The following is a 15,264-nucleotide window of genomic DNA, read 5'->3' on the forward strand; positions in this document are numbered from 1 at the left end:
GACCTCATCGCCACTTCGAGTTCTAACCGGTTACATTGGCGACACACTTTACCTCACATTGACTATATACAGTATTGATTGTCCTTCCTCCTTATCTTCCAACCATTTCGACGTAAACTTGCATTTCCCCATAACGATGTTGTTTAACAACCGGCGTAAACGGACCTTCGCGCGCCATCAAACAGTGAGCGTGCGATGTCCCGTTCAGATGACGTCAAATCCAACGGGATGCCATAAATAAACTACACAGAATCACACTACACACCTACGCAATGATTACATTCAGGCAGACTGTAGAATACAACCTCTTTGGACAATTGATATACTTATTGAAAACAAGCTACAAAATGTTTAATACTTTTTAATAGCCTTGATGTTCGCTAAATGGATTTATCAACTTTTAAGACCCCGCGGACACCCTGTAACACCTGAATCACTGAGCAATATTCTGCCACAGCTTCCATTTATTAGAATAATGACATTATGTTACAGAACAGGCTACTAGACTGAGAGGTGTGGACACACATGCATGACTCCACACAGATGAATCATTAACAGGGATCTGTGAAGACTCACTGTCTACAGCATGTGCTCAGTTTAATTATTAGACAATGTTCGAAAACACAGCTTTTTCCAAGAATATGGCTCGAAACATGAAACTTGTGTACATAATTTAAACAAAGAAAATAGATAATGATGTGAATTTGTATTTGGAAACACATAATAATGTTGAAAATGTTAATTTCTCTTGTGTTAATAATATTTGTAATAACATTTGCAGCAGTTTTGAGTTGGCAGGTATAAATGTGAAATGGAGCTGCAGCTGGATTTAGGATTGAACTTCCAGGTTTATATTGATAGATGAGAGTAACACCTACGTCACTAACGGGCGAAAATTAGGGCCCCGCCCACTTAAAAAAAACAAAAAACAAAGCTTTCATTTGAATGGCGGTCAATACAAATTCTGAACTTTTTGCCAATCCGATCAGAAATGTAAAAAAAAAACATGGATTTTTGAATCTTCAAAGAGCCCGGTTACGATGGCCAGTCAGGCAAACAATTACATTAAATCATTGGAAATCGACAATCGGGCTCGATATATGGTTAAATTAAAATCATGAGGCGAGGCTGTAATTTTCGCCAGATGTTACTCTCATGAGCGAGGCGGAAAATAATAGTTTTATCATGCCAACAAGCTGCTGTGTCGTTTATTGCACCTCAAACATTAAAACTAATCCAGAATTCAGTGTTTCTGCACTTCCTCTAAGAAGAAAGGACAGCAACAGAAGAGCTCTGTGGCTTCAGGCTCGATCGCCATTCAAGTGACAGCTTTGTTTCCCCAAAAGTGGGCGGGGCCGTACTTTTTGCCCGGAAGCGACGCATGTGTTACTCTCATCTATAGATAGCTTAAAAATAAATGTGTTGTGCTTGGGCAGCTTTCTTTACGTGTGTCTTTCTTAAATCATTTTTTTACTGTGCTTTGAAACAAGGTTAGTTAGGCACGACTGCACAGAAGAAGCCTTTATAAAACTGTATATGTGACAAAATATGTTATACTAACAATAACACTTCTTTATGTTATTGTGTCTTAATGTTAAAGAGGTGATAGTTTACAGAGAACAGTAGATGGTAAGTGGCAGTACTGATGTGTTGCTGTTTATTACAAAGTTAATAAATGTGTAATTGTAATTAGTTGAAGGGACTTACACAAGGTTGATAAGGCCGAGCAGTCCCATTCCTCTGAAGTCAGTTTTTGGATCGTCGCCCTGAAATCCGATGTCTCCCCACTGTTTGGTTATCCTCGAATCCAGTTTGACCGTCGGCATCAGCAGGTCCCACAGCTGAGAGGTAAATTATTCTGGGGTTAAGTATTTCAGGTCAAATTCATTTGTATTCAAAATGTTGGAACAATAATCAAATCTTTCTATACTTTGATCAAAACCATGCTGTTTCATTGTGCCGTCTTTCTCTAATTATATAAATAGTTTCTCCTTTTAAAGCCTCAACTGCGTCGATGCAGACGGGGCATGTTAGTTCAAGATATTATCCTAAATATAAATATATGTAGAACTGAATCCAGAAGCAGGAACACACACCTTTAGGAGCATGGCCTCATGTTCTTGGTTCTCTGAGCTGAACACTTCCTTTCTCATGTTTTCCACAGATACGTACAGGCTGCTGTTTCCTGTTATCTGTAACAGACAGATGTGTAGGCTTTCCTTGAACCTAAACAGGTAGAGGGTTCAAATAAATAATTAAAAGTTTACAAAATGAAACTTAGTAGGATGCAGAAACCTGAAAGTATCAGATAAGAACTTACAGCGGATCTTTCTGGGGTTTGACATTCTTCTCTTTCATAATTTGGTCCGCACATTTTTCTAACTGATCCTTGCTGGCTTTCAAAGCTCCTCTTAAAACCTACAAGGGATGAAAGCACAGGAGAGTGGGTTACAGAGAAGAAAACATACGGGGAGTGACCACACAGTGGCAGCTGTATAATCTAAGCTGTCAGCCATGAGAAAAAAAAAAAAACCTTTCAAAGTCGACCTCAAAAACAAAGAAAAAGATGACAAAGCACTTCTGTCTCGTCATTGAATGGACTGTTGGTCGGAAAATGCTTATCCAGCTGCATCTAAGCTGGGCAAGTGTTTTGAAAGATAAGAACTGATTAAGAGCACAGGATATGACTTTACATGAGTTCACATACAACAGCATACCAGATGACTAACAGCTCTGTTGCTAAACATGATGTGTATTCTTTTCACTCCGTTGTAGGCTTACATCGCTTAGACATCAATTTAAGTGAGATTATTATCCAGATAAAAAATAAAAATAAAAATAAAAAAATCATATAAAACCAATCAAGCGACTTTCTATTGACTCCCTACACACACTGTTTGTCTCAAAAGCACCAAAAGGGTTGCTCATATAATGTTTCTGAATTTCTGACCCTATTAACATTGTTAAGGGCCTCAGGTCAACCCAACAAAGATTCCCAGCCATCCAATAGTTTACACTCAAACACTCATCACAATGGAGACTCGAAAACATGTATAAGGCAGTTCCATTCAAACCTTCTTTTATGAAAGTGGGTTCATCATTTAGTTAATACAATTCCAACAATGTATAATGCTAACCAAATAAAAAAAACTTCAAGATCCCAAAGTAATATTTTCAAAACAAAAAACGATTATCGTTAGTTTTGCTGTTTTTCATCAAGTCTGTGCAAAAGAGGGGAGTTTGTTTTTCAGCTATATAAAAGGAAACTTCAACTTGAGCATTAAACAATACAAATATTTATAATAAAATATATTCCTTAAACACAAATACTGGAAATGAACCAGGAGAAATCTTTTGTACATAAAGAAAATATCCCTGTAACACATGATCTAACAGAAACACACAGTCAACATTGTATTACCTTGTTCTTTGATGAGCGGAGAGAATATTCTGCAACAAGACACGACAAGAGACAGATTAAAATAATTGAGTAAACTTAAAACTATGCAGTAAAAGTAAACAAGATTTGGAGTAAATTCACTGACCTGCTTTGGATGTCCTTGTTGCCCCAGGCTTGTTTCCGGAGCATATTCGCTGCAGCTCACATGTCCCTGTGGCCTGTCGGATGAACCACTTCAGCCAATATCTCAGGAAGGACGTGTAGACATACTGCCAGATATACCCAAGCATCTTCTATAACATGGACAGAGAATAGAAAGAACAATATGAACAATGACAATGAAGCAGAACAATTGAAATCCTCCATCGGAGTAGCACCCCTTCAACTGTTCAAGAGTGCACTAAATGTCACTGCAAGCTGTGGTTAAGCCCTGGTCCAGCTGGAGCTGAACTAATGAATAGAATAACTAGCAGCTTTTTTGTTGGTGTTATCCATTGATCTTTGTCATAAAATAATAGAAAAAACACTTCAAAACATCCATTCCCACTCGTCATCATATCTTGTGTTGTCCAAACCACTAAAATATACCATTTACTAAAGCCTACAGCAAGAAAGGAAAACATTAAACTCACATATGAGAAATTGGAACCATCAATCATTTGGCATGTTTCAATCTACTTATCAAATAATGTACTAGCTTAAAACTTTTTTATACAAATGGAAATGTTGAACTTTAAAATGCACACTTTGACAAGCATCATTCATCTGAAAGTAAAAATGTCAATAGTCAACTATATCTACCTCCCAAACGTATTTAAGTTCAGTGTTTGAGTGTCTGCACTTTCCACCACTGCCTAACGAGACTTAGCACAATGCCTTCAGTATGAATGGGACACACTGGTGACTGTGTCATCATGACAATGGCCACAGTTCAGAGTTGTGGACAAAATATTCTGCGTTTTAAACCAGGTAATAGTCCATGATAACATGTATGAGATTCAACTGAACATTCAAATCTATACAACTACAAGTATATAATGTACAATAAAACTGGATTATGTGAAATTATCCTTTAACCGAACAGGCAAGACAATTCCATTGTGGTAGCTAGCATTAGCGCTAAAGCTAACTTTATTCAAACGAACCTATTCCGTTTGTCAAGCTACAAACATACGGCGGGTTTAGTTGCGCTTTAGAAACACTCCACCTACGTGTTAGCAGACTGAGAGCTAGTTACCTGTGACTTTAATCAACTAATTGAGCTAACTAGCTGAACAACTCCCAGGTGACAGGTTCACACAACAGGTTGTCATTGTATTCGCCAAACTGTTAGCACACGTTAGCTGTGTTATCCTAGATTAGGTTGCGTCAGATGCATTGTTGTTAGTGTATAGTATATATGACGAACAAAAGGCAGAAGTTAATCTTACCCTTTCTGCCGAAGAGACCAATATATATCCAAACTTGTCTCCACTTGCTGCAGTTAGCTGAGGGGCTGGTGAGTAAATGTTAGCTACGTTTCTCTTGACAACAGTCTGGCTCTGATGCGTTCAGGCTCTGCCCAGACATACGGCCGTTCACACGCAAGCATTACACGCAGTTGGGAAATTGCCGATATTTTAATGGCAAGTATACTCAGATTTTAACATGACATACTTGTTTTCTTTTTATGGGAACGGGTGTTTTGCAACATCTGTAAAAATAGCGGAAACACTTCGACTTTCCTTGTATGCTACTTTTCTGGATTTCTTTGAACACACCACACGCCACGACAGCCCGGTTATGGCTAGAAAGGATCCGTCTTGTGTAAAACTCTCGCGAGAGTTTGGCTGAATGTCACATGGCTGAATGTTTACGTTTGGCAGGCAGCCTTTCAGTTACGACCGTTAACATCAGTGGGCCACAGCAAATGATGATGAGAAGCTAAACTATCTATTAATTATTTCAATTACAGGGAGTGTGATTGTTGAAATAGGGTGTTAGCGGTCTTGCTGGTGTTCAAAGAAGAATGACAACACTGTAGATCACCAACACTATGGTTTATTTTTTATTCACAGGCAAGTCAACGTTGTCGCAGTGAAAGTCCCAAGATAGCTCCTGGTGCAATAAAATGTTCCCTTGCAGTGTTTTACTATTATGTCTGATGTTTCTCTATTAATATTGCTGCTGCATTAATGTGTATGTTCCATCATGTTACTGCTGTAGATGTGTTTCCGAGCCGCTCCGATTACAACGAGAGTTACAACGAGAACGTGACGTCATGTTTACACTAGACGGATCCTTTCTAGCCATAACCCGACAGCCTTTCAGTGACACAACGCTTCAGCGCCATCTACTGTACAAACTGATGTGTGCACCAAAGCTAAAGAGACATACAACCTTTCATATAAATGTTATGTATTCCAAGCATCATCTCGAAAGTAAATCCAGATAAGTGGAGTGTTAACAGGAACAATCTTAAAATCTGTTCTAAAGCTTCAAAGTGATAAGCTTTACAATACTGACCTGCGAACTCCATATACTACACAGTACACACAGGTCACTCAAGTCAACCTAGCAACTTAGGTGGCAGAGTTTATTCTGTTGCAGCTGGCGTTCTCTGCATTGAGCTGTTCCACGATTGCAAATGTTTGATGAAGTACTTTTTTTTGATTATTTTTAGTTTTGAATGTGGCTCCCCAAAGGATTTTGTCAAATCATCTTAACTTATTTGTAATGTCTTCTTACGGCTTTTGAATCTGTTGTGTAAAGCAATTTGGGTCAAATCTTGTTGTTTTCAAATGTGCTTTTCCCCCCAGCTTGACTAAAAGTCATTATTTCAGAAATACCAAAGCTCACTGTAGTTGTCTTGAAATTATTGTCTGCATATAAAGTCGGTTTCAGCTAATAGAACCAGTCTAGCCAATCATTTGCCTTTCCAAATTCAACCACAAGATGATGCTAGATCCACCAATTGACTGTGTCAGGATTAAGTTAATAGTCTACTAAAAAATAGACCAATTATTTGCCTTTATGTATTCCACACAAATTCCATTAATAGGGAGTTTTGCACATTGTGTATCATCATATCTTGGCCATATACAAAATGGTTGCAGACATATTGCTTTATCAATAAATTACATTTCTTCTCACCAACTGTGTCCTATATTCCAAACAGGCTGTCGTCAGCCTGAAGCAGCAAGTCTGGCCGCTCAGCATTTCCTACAGTATGTCCTGAGTCGCTCACCAATGGTGCACTCCACTGTAATTAATTCAGAGTCTAGCTTCTCACCTAATCAGCCCCTCTGGGCTTTTTAAACGCAAGAGGTCTATCCCATACAATTACTGCATTTCAAGAGGAGCTCCTATCTCAGGTCCAGGCTATTTTTAAACAATAAGAAACAAAGTAGCCTGCAGTCCAAGCAGGAAGCCAGTAATGCTGATATTGATATCAGTTAATAAAGCACTGATGACTTGACAGAAGGTCAATGTTATTGTATCACAAATATAACTGAAAAATACTAAAAAGGAAATGTATCAGATTTTGAATTTGATTGTGTGTCTCTTCTTCATCCACAGGGACTCGTCCTTTGGGTGCCACCAGCATGATATGGTTAACAGGAGGACCAAACAAACAGAAAACCAATGCAGGTGTTCTTTGGTACAAGTATGTCAAATGTAGTCTCAGAGAACACGTTTTTTTGTGACACACTTTCTTTGGTACAAACCAAAGAAAGTGTGTCACAAAAAAACGTGTTCTCTGAGACTACATTTGACATACTTGTACCAAAGAACACCTGCATTGGTTTTCTGTTTGTTTGGTCCTNTAGAAGACAAAAACTGTTGACGACAATGTAAAGACTGAATGGGTGTACATCTTTAGTTTTTAATTGTCCGTCCAGAAGTTTTGTCTTACTAATTAACAAATAATCATTTGTTAGGACATTTCTGGTTTTTGGTTTGTAATACAATCAGGAAACGAAGCTTCACCGATGTAAATTTTTACATAACTAAACGAGTAATAACTCTCAAATCAAGTTATTAATCGTCCGAAAAGGGACTTTACTACAAGGAGTAATGTTCTGACGTACCAGTTTATATAATCTCTCCGGGTAATACGAAAAACCCCCACAAGTACAGAAACGCATACACTTATAGACGTTTCCATTTTAGGTTTCAGGTGGGGTCTCCCTCAAAGAAGAGGGTTGTGTGAGGGGGGGAGCGGACTTTGCCGGAGGTAACCTTGAGATATTAAATGAAGACATGTAACACTGCATTTGAGTACCGCGAAGAATAATCGATCTCGAGGTTGAGAGAGTTGCCAACGGTTAGTGCTGTCTCGGCCGGTCGAGGTTAGTCTCGTCTGGCCCGAGACCAAAGTTGTCTCCCAGCTTTTCTCCACGCGTCGTGTCCGGTCATACTCTTTTGTAAAACCTTGTAATTTGAACTCCGGACAGTGTACATCTCCGTGTTTTACGTTTATACTTGGACTTTTACACAGTAATTATCGGAGATATATTCTCCTTAAATCCAGACACAAGTACATGACAATTTATTACAATAAGGGTTAGTGTCTGGGTTACTTTTTTTTTTTTCTTCCCGGAGGTCTGACATTAGGGTCTTCTTTTTACATGTTAAAAGTGAATGTTTATGTCTCATGAAACGTACGTTATGACCTCGACGGTCACAAACAGAGTCATAACGTCACTAGGGAGTAAATCGTGAGATGTAATATAGAGGTTTGTATTACAGCACGCACATTTTAACTTTTTTTGTATTATATGAATTGTAAATTCACTTTGTCAGCTACAAGGTAAACCAATAAAAATATACACGACATCTTTGCAACCACTAATTATTTCATCAGAAGTCTGGGAGTCGTGACATATGAGGTCAAATACAACAGTTGTAAACCATTAGAGAGCTCGCAAGTGAATCGTTTCACTTTGAGGGTCACGACACAGTTTTCTACTCATTATATTATCAACCTCGCGTCCTCGGGACATCGGACCCAAGGAGGAAGAGTGCGACTAAAACTTTGATTACTATGATAGAGACCACGGCTTATAGCCCGACCCTTTGTGCGCCTCGTCAAATGTGTCAGTTATGTTTATGTATTTTGTCTGTCATGTCCTGTTTTATTTTGTACTTACCTTGTCTTTCATTTCAGGCCCTGTTTTCTTTCCTCCCCCTGTGTGTCTGCCCCGCCCCTGATTGTTTCCACCTGTTCCCACTCACTCCATGTTTAAATAGTCCTGTCTCTCCCCTGTCCTGTGTCAGTTCGTCTTGTTTGTTTGTGCCAAGCCTCAGCTCTGAAAGGATTGCTTTCTCTCATGTCAGGTTTTGTTATTTTGTTGATTTTTGTAGGCTTACGTTTTTTCTTAAATTCTCCTTTTGTTATGCATAGTTTTTTCCTCTTTGTGAGCGCTTTTTGTTTATTCCAGCACCTACTCTGTTAAAAGGGATTACCTGATCATTGGAATGAATAAATACTTTTTATTACATTCAAGACTTTGTCTCTGGGTCGTGCATTTGGGTTCAGTTTGTGTCAAGGTCCTGACAGATTCATTGTTTATGGTAAACAAATCAACAGTATGCTCCATTGAGAATACACAATGTGCAGCTATGTGTCTAAGGTATGTGATAATTAAAATACCGATGGCATGGAGCACAGCCACCGAACTGAATATTGAAAGCAAGTGTTCTCTGGTAGATAGAGCAGTGGGAGGTATCATACATGTCCATATGCCTTTCAAATCCCTCTCCATGTCCCCCGTCTTTGAAACAAATCTCCCCCTGTGCTAACCGCCGCCTGTGGCCGAATCTAATCTGCACTTCCAAATGCGGCCCGGGTAGAAAGGCACGGTGAGAAAGCGGCTATTAAAGATTGAAACAGAAGCTAATTAAAGCTCGGGTGAAAGAATCTGGTGGCAGAAAGGGACGGAGTGGATGAGTAAAGGACAAAAAAAGCTCAGGATGAGGAGGGAGACACATCAATCTACCTGAGGCTGGATGTATTCAATATGACTCCACAGATTAGTGATGTCAGTTTGGCACATTTCCACCAGCTCTGTAGGTTGACACATGTATTAAATAAGAGTACTTAAAGAGGTCACTTTCAACATTTTCAGCATCTCTTTCTGACACAATATGTGAGCAGACAGAATGAGACATCCGTACAATGTCTCAGTATTATCAGTGTCCTCTGATCCTGGTGGATGAAAAAAGGCTTAAAGATTAGGGACTTCAGTCCACGATACTCTTTAGAGGTTGTGACAGAGGGTGTTTCTCTATGTCGAGGACGCTTGCTTTGTAGCACATGTCTTCCGAGTCACTTGCTTCAGAAGCGAGGCAAGAATCCTTCCTAGCCTCGGAAAACGAAGAATTGTGGAACAGGCTAACAGGTGTGCGTCCTATGCGAGGCCCGCCTTAAATGGAGCGTGATTTCCGTCAAAGATTTGGAAATTGGTCCGTGCGGAAAGCATTGTGGGGATTTTAAGACCGCAGAGTCTACACATGTGCAGCCTCGAAATTTCCCGCTATGAAGGACGCCGGCCTCGGTAGAATTCCAAGTATGCTGGACATTGGAACTGTCCTTCGGCGGCACTCGATGACGTAGTATGCTTGAAATAGTGGCTCTGGAGCAGCCTTCCTCGACAATGAGAAACACCCAGTGAGTACGAATACAGAGGACTTTTCTCCCATGCTATCACATCCTGATACTAACAGGAAGTGACATGCTTGTTAAGACAATAACAGCAGTCGCTTGAAATCAGCGTTTCACCGAACAGAAGAGTACATTTACTCCGAAAGGAAGTGTTCACCATAAAAAATAAAGGGTTTCTGGAAATATTCCTCAAAATATGAAGTGACTCAGTCAAAGCAAAGCTATATGAAAACGATGATATAACATTACAATGTAATCATCATGATGTTACAGTGAACAATGGCGGCTGGAAATCCCATGACAAGAGCCCTAGTAGTACTAACCTGGAAACTTTAATTAAATTAGATGAGCTCAGACCGAGATTGTGTTCAATTACATTTGTGTTGGGTCTGGGGATTCAAGTGACAACTACATTTTATTAGCAAATCATCTGTTGACTTTTTTTCTTTGAGGAATACATTTATTGTTTGGAGGATGCAACATCAGAAAATGGTTCATCACATTTTCCTGCTCAATTTTAAATTATCAAATGTCGTGTTTTGTAAAACAGTCTAAAAATAAAATATTACATTTACTATCATCTAATGACAAGCAACACAACCCCACATTTAAAAAAAAATAATTGTAACCATCATTGAAAATATGCCTAAGGATTAATCATTTGTCGAAATAGATGCTGTTTGTTTTGGGCCGATTGACTTATTGATCAAATTGTTTCAGCTCTAATTGCACCTTTGTTTGTATTCCACCTTTGTTCGAAGCACTATAAAATGTATATACATATATGACTACATATAATACAGAGTTTCCCTCTGCAGCTTTGCAAAATGGGCAAAAGACAATTCTTCTGTTCAATGCAGATAAAACTGCCCATTTCAGACCTTAGGCATAAAATAACCGATTCTCAGGCCTCTTCTCCGTCTCTGACTACGCACTGCTTCCAAATGATATGCTCATAATCTTATCTTAAATTCAGACTTACAGCAGGACAAAGCGATACATCTTGTTCTTAGAAACATGTACAAGATCTAGTCCCTGCTGTCCTTCTCTGACCTATAAAACACTTCTGCAGAAAAGTCTTCTCTGGCTGACTGAACCCTGTACATCTTCTGTTCACAACAAGAAGGCAATGCTAAATGGTGGATTTATGACTTGCATATCTTGGTGTAAATCAAAAGGGAAATAGTTAGGAGCAAACTGTCCTTTGAACAGACTTCATGCCCTCGATGGGGATCACAAACTGGCTCATTAAGTTTGACATTAATTTATCAAGCGCTGTCTAAAACATACGGTACCTCTTCTCTCAGCTGCAGTCTGTCACTCTATTACACCACACACACACACACACACACACACACACACACACACACACACACACACACACACACACACACACACACACACACACACACACACACACACACACACACACACACACACACACACACACACACACACACACACACACACACAGTTATTGATGTTCTTGATTTATCTTGATTTTATTCTGTTATAGTTTCTTTTGAACTTGAATTTAAGCTCGACAACAATCAGGACATTGGTGCTAAATGAAGAGTATGCAAAGCTCAACTTAGTTTTGTGTTGTTTTAATAGAAAACCAAAGAAGAACAGAGATTAAACAGCGCATGTTTGCATACAGTCCCTTTTTTGCACAACATAATCACTTACTGAAGATAAATGTGCATGAAAGGAAAATACAACAATCTTATAAATATATAGGGCCCGAAAGAAACACCTCAAAAACATATACCAAATGCACCAAATGCAATGAGATGTTGGTTATAGTTGCACAAATATTTAGTAATATGTCTACCCTGCGCTCCGTGCCTTTCCCTGTGAAGGTCTGCACTTCACTTTAGGTCACACAATCCTAACTTTTACATGCGTTCCTCTATTATTGCCTCTGTTAGTTAAAGTTCTCTCTTTTTATCATATCTATTTCTATAAAATAAATCTTGGGTTGTTCATAGTATATTTCTATTTTCTACCTTCTTCACAAACATCACAAATAGTTTGACTTTTTATGCTACAACAGTCCAGTCTACTTACTCACTGACTTGCTTACTCATTAATGCTCTCCCTTGGCATTGCAATCATGTCGACGGAAGACAAACATTTCAACAAAGTCTCACGGCATTTCGTGTTCAATAACACGATTTTTAATCTATTGATTCGTGTTCACCAACACGATTTCCCCCTTTTTTTCGTGTTGCACGAAAGGACTGACGGCCGGAGGGCTATAGTGTGTTTTATAGGGGGTTTCGACGAAGTCTTCCCTCCCGTCTTGGTCAGACGTCCGCGACACAGTCCTGTTTTGGCTCGATCGGCTGATTACCTTGTGGTCTGCTTCCTGCTTGCGCACACTGTCCTCCTCTAGTGTCCTACCTTCTGGACAGAGATTGTTCGGTTTTCACACCCACTTCGTCTGCGTCTGTTCTCCTAAGTTTCTGCGATTATAAATTTTACAAATCCCGGTCCGGACACTTTTTTCCTAATAGACACAATTCCGGTCTGTTCTAGATTGTCGCGAGTTTCTAGCTGTACGGGGTCTTGTTACTAACGCTTACTTTCCCGGCGCACGTCGTCCCTCCATCCTTACCACGTTTCAACCGTAGGGAGGAGTGCTCTCCTGTCATTATTTATTACGGGATGGAACGTCACTTATGTTTAGAGTTGCTGGGGACATTAATTCGTTTTTTTTCTGCCGGGTTTGTCGTAACTCGGCGTGTGCTAATATATTTCCCGTCATGTCGAGGTTTTTTATTTCGTGTCGACATGGTGTTTTTGAGTTCTCGGCCTAGTCATACACATCGTCGAGTGCGGTCTCTCGAGCACAAGGTCAGGCTTTCTCTGCAGTTTCGGAGTTGTTGCCTTCATCTTTGATGACGGTCGAAGAGTAACGAGTTAGAATGTGGAGGCCAGATTCTCGTTACTGACAATCTCCAACCAACGACGGACTATTCTGAAGTTCAAGTAGTGTGAGGTCTCTTCCTGAACCGTTGGAGTCATTTCCTTCGTGTTCAGAGAAGTCGTACTTTGTAGTTGGTCGCAGAGAGTCCTTCCTGAATGGTGCGACCCTACGAGGGTTCCTCTGAGGGTTTCCGTATTTTGTTATCGTATATCTTTGACTCGAACGGGCCTAAGAGTAACGACGTTGATGTGGAGGCAGATTCTGTCCTAACGCTCCCTCGAATCGCACAATCGACGTACAAGTTCAAGTTGTGTAGGTCTCTGTACGGGAGTTCTTTTCTTTGGAGTACAGAGGAGTCTATTTGTAGTAGGTCGGTAGAAGTGTCATTCCTGAGGAGGTGAGACGGGGTCCGCAGTGTTTAGTATCTTCCGTCCTACGCAGCCTCCTTCGTGGGTCTAGTGTGTAGACAGAGACTTCCCGTCGTCAGTCGAGCGTTCGACAAGTTCCTCCCGAAGTTGCTACTGAAGATAGGGGCAAGGGGTGGGGTCAGTTCTGGTTCGGAAGTACTAATACCTCCCGAAGTCCCGCGCAACGTTTGTGCACGTACGTCGCCCGGCACAGTGTTAGGGTCGGACGGACGGAAGAGACCACGGAGCGTTGCCCACCCCCTCGCCAGGGGTCCTCCGGGGCCGCGTCTCTGACCGACAGCAGATGGTCCGGCTGCGCCCCAACCACCTTATTGTAGTCTAGTCGTTACTCAGGAGATGGATGACGTAGTTCCAGTCTTCTGATTGCCAACTCCGCCCCTCTACGGACGGGGTTGGTTTTGCAGCCACAGCCAAAAAGGGAAACTCTTTGCAACAAGGGTCGGTCGTCCTGTTTTCCGAGCGCTCGTTCCGGATTACTGAGCCCGAGAGACGTGTGTGTCGGTCAAACTAGTCTAGTTATAACCTGTGTCGTTGGGGTTTCGCTTCGTTCCTCTCTGCCATTGAGGTCTTGACGTTTGTTCACAGAGTCCTCAGATGTCGGTTTTGTCGGTACGGGGGAGACGACGTCCCCGGAGGGGGAGAGAATATAGTCCCCTTTTGGGTTCTCTGTCGGCCACCGAAGGTTCGGACCTAGACGACTGCATTGTTTCGACCGCCAACACGAGTCCGACGACCAAATTGTGGTTCGGTTGAGTCCCCGGGGCGGGGTTGTCGTCTTGTTTTGTCCGTAGGTTCGGTCTGTTCCCCTTCATTTCGGACGTCAAGGCTTTGTACTTCCGATTTCGACCGGCCGATTTCGGGGAGCTTCTTCCGTCTGTTTTTTTTTGAGTTCGTTTGTCTTCTACCTTGTTCTCTCCCTTCTTTCTTTCTCCTGCTCGACTCCTTTTCCCGTAGGTACACAGCAGACGCCTACTTGTCCCGTACTGGACCCTCCCCAGATGCCCCAGGCCAGCCACCTGGGTCTAGGGAAAACCAAAACGGTAAGTCTCTGGTGAACGGTCACGTTTTTAGTTCCTCGTTCTCTCCGTTTGACGCGACCACGTTCTGGAGGTAGTGCCTCAGCTGACGACCCACCCTGAGCGGCGGGTCACGTTCTTCTTGTTTTCCTCCGGGTCGTCTTGTAAAAGTCAGTTACCGGACGGGTTTTACCAGTCCTGCCGGTTTGACGACGGCACTTAGGGGGAAAGGACGGAGGGAGAGCCTCATCGTTTCGCGGTCTCATCGGGTTACAGTTGAGAACGGAAAAAGGATCTCCAGTTTACAAGTCCGGGTTCAGAGTGCCGTAAAGCACAATATCAGGTCTTTAAATAAATTAGTAACTAGGGCACAAGTGTTGTGCTAAAACGTAAAAAAGCACAGGTTGTCGGCTAAATTTTTCGTTCGTAAAGATAACCACGCTAACAAAGCACACGTGGTTGTGCAGAAAAACAGCTCAGCCCAGAACCCTTATGGTCCTTCGACACACCAAGTATTTTGTATAGAATGAGCTATAGAATTGGGATTTTGGATTGGATAGGGAAAAATAAATTTAACATATTACAGACTCAAAAAAACGGCACCGCCGTCTGCCTTTTATTTAACCGACGCCTCGTTAGGTCCTTATTGACTTTAGACATAAAAAACAGTATAAAAAAGGAAGATAAAGAAATATATAAACCACGTTCCGTACTTGTAATCATGGTTCTCTTTTTTTTTTTTAGTAACGAAGATTTTAGCAACACAGTCTTATGGACTTTAGACATAAAAAAAATTTTACGGACAAAAAGGAAGATTAAACAATAGTAAATGTAACGAAATT

General features: G+C 41.0%; 1 protein-coding gene across 1 annotated transcript; it reads right to left on the reverse strand.

Annotated features, from left to right (window-relative positions):
* Positions 1–1,675: 1,675 nt before the first annotated feature.
* On the reverse strand, positions 1,676–4,944 carry LOC104967866 (ELMO domain-containing protein 2-like). The gene is made up of 6 exons (XM_010797399.1): positions 4,831–4,944; positions 3,546–3,693; positions 3,422–3,450; positions 2,321–2,418; positions 2,097–2,226; positions 1,676–1,841 (listed from the first exon to the last, which is right to left on the reverse strand). The coding sequence occupies exons 2-6, from the start codon at positions 3,688–3,690 to the stop codon at positions 1,704–1,706; spliced, it is 540 nt and encodes a 179-aa protein (XP_010795701.1). The 5' UTR covers positions 3,691–3,693; positions 4,831–4,944; the 3' UTR covers positions 1,676–1,703.
* Positions 4,945–15,264: the final 10,320 nt, after the last annotated feature.

The sequence above is a fragment of the Notothenia coriiceps genome, unplaced genomic scaffold, assembly GCF_000735185.1.
Source record: "Notothenia coriiceps isolate Sejong01 unplaced genomic scaffold, NC01 NC01_scaffold00037898, whole genome shotgun sequence".
Lineage (NCBI taxonomy): Eukaryota > Metazoa > Chordata > Actinopteri > Perciformes > Nototheniidae > Notothenia > Notothenia coriiceps.

Coding starts and splice junctions, on each gene's coding strand:
- LOC104967866 (XM_010797399.1), bottom strand. CDS start 3,690: ATGCTTGGGTATATCTGGCAGTATGTCTACACGTCCTTCCTGAGATAT. Junction 3,451..3,545: donor AACAAGGACATCCAAAGCAG/GTCAGTGAATTT, acceptor GTCTTGTTGCAG/AATATTCTCTCCGCTCATCA. Junction 2,227..2,320: donor AAACCCCAGAAAGATCCGCT/GTAAGTTCTTAT, acceptor CTACCTGTTTAG/GTTCAAGGAAAGCCTACACA.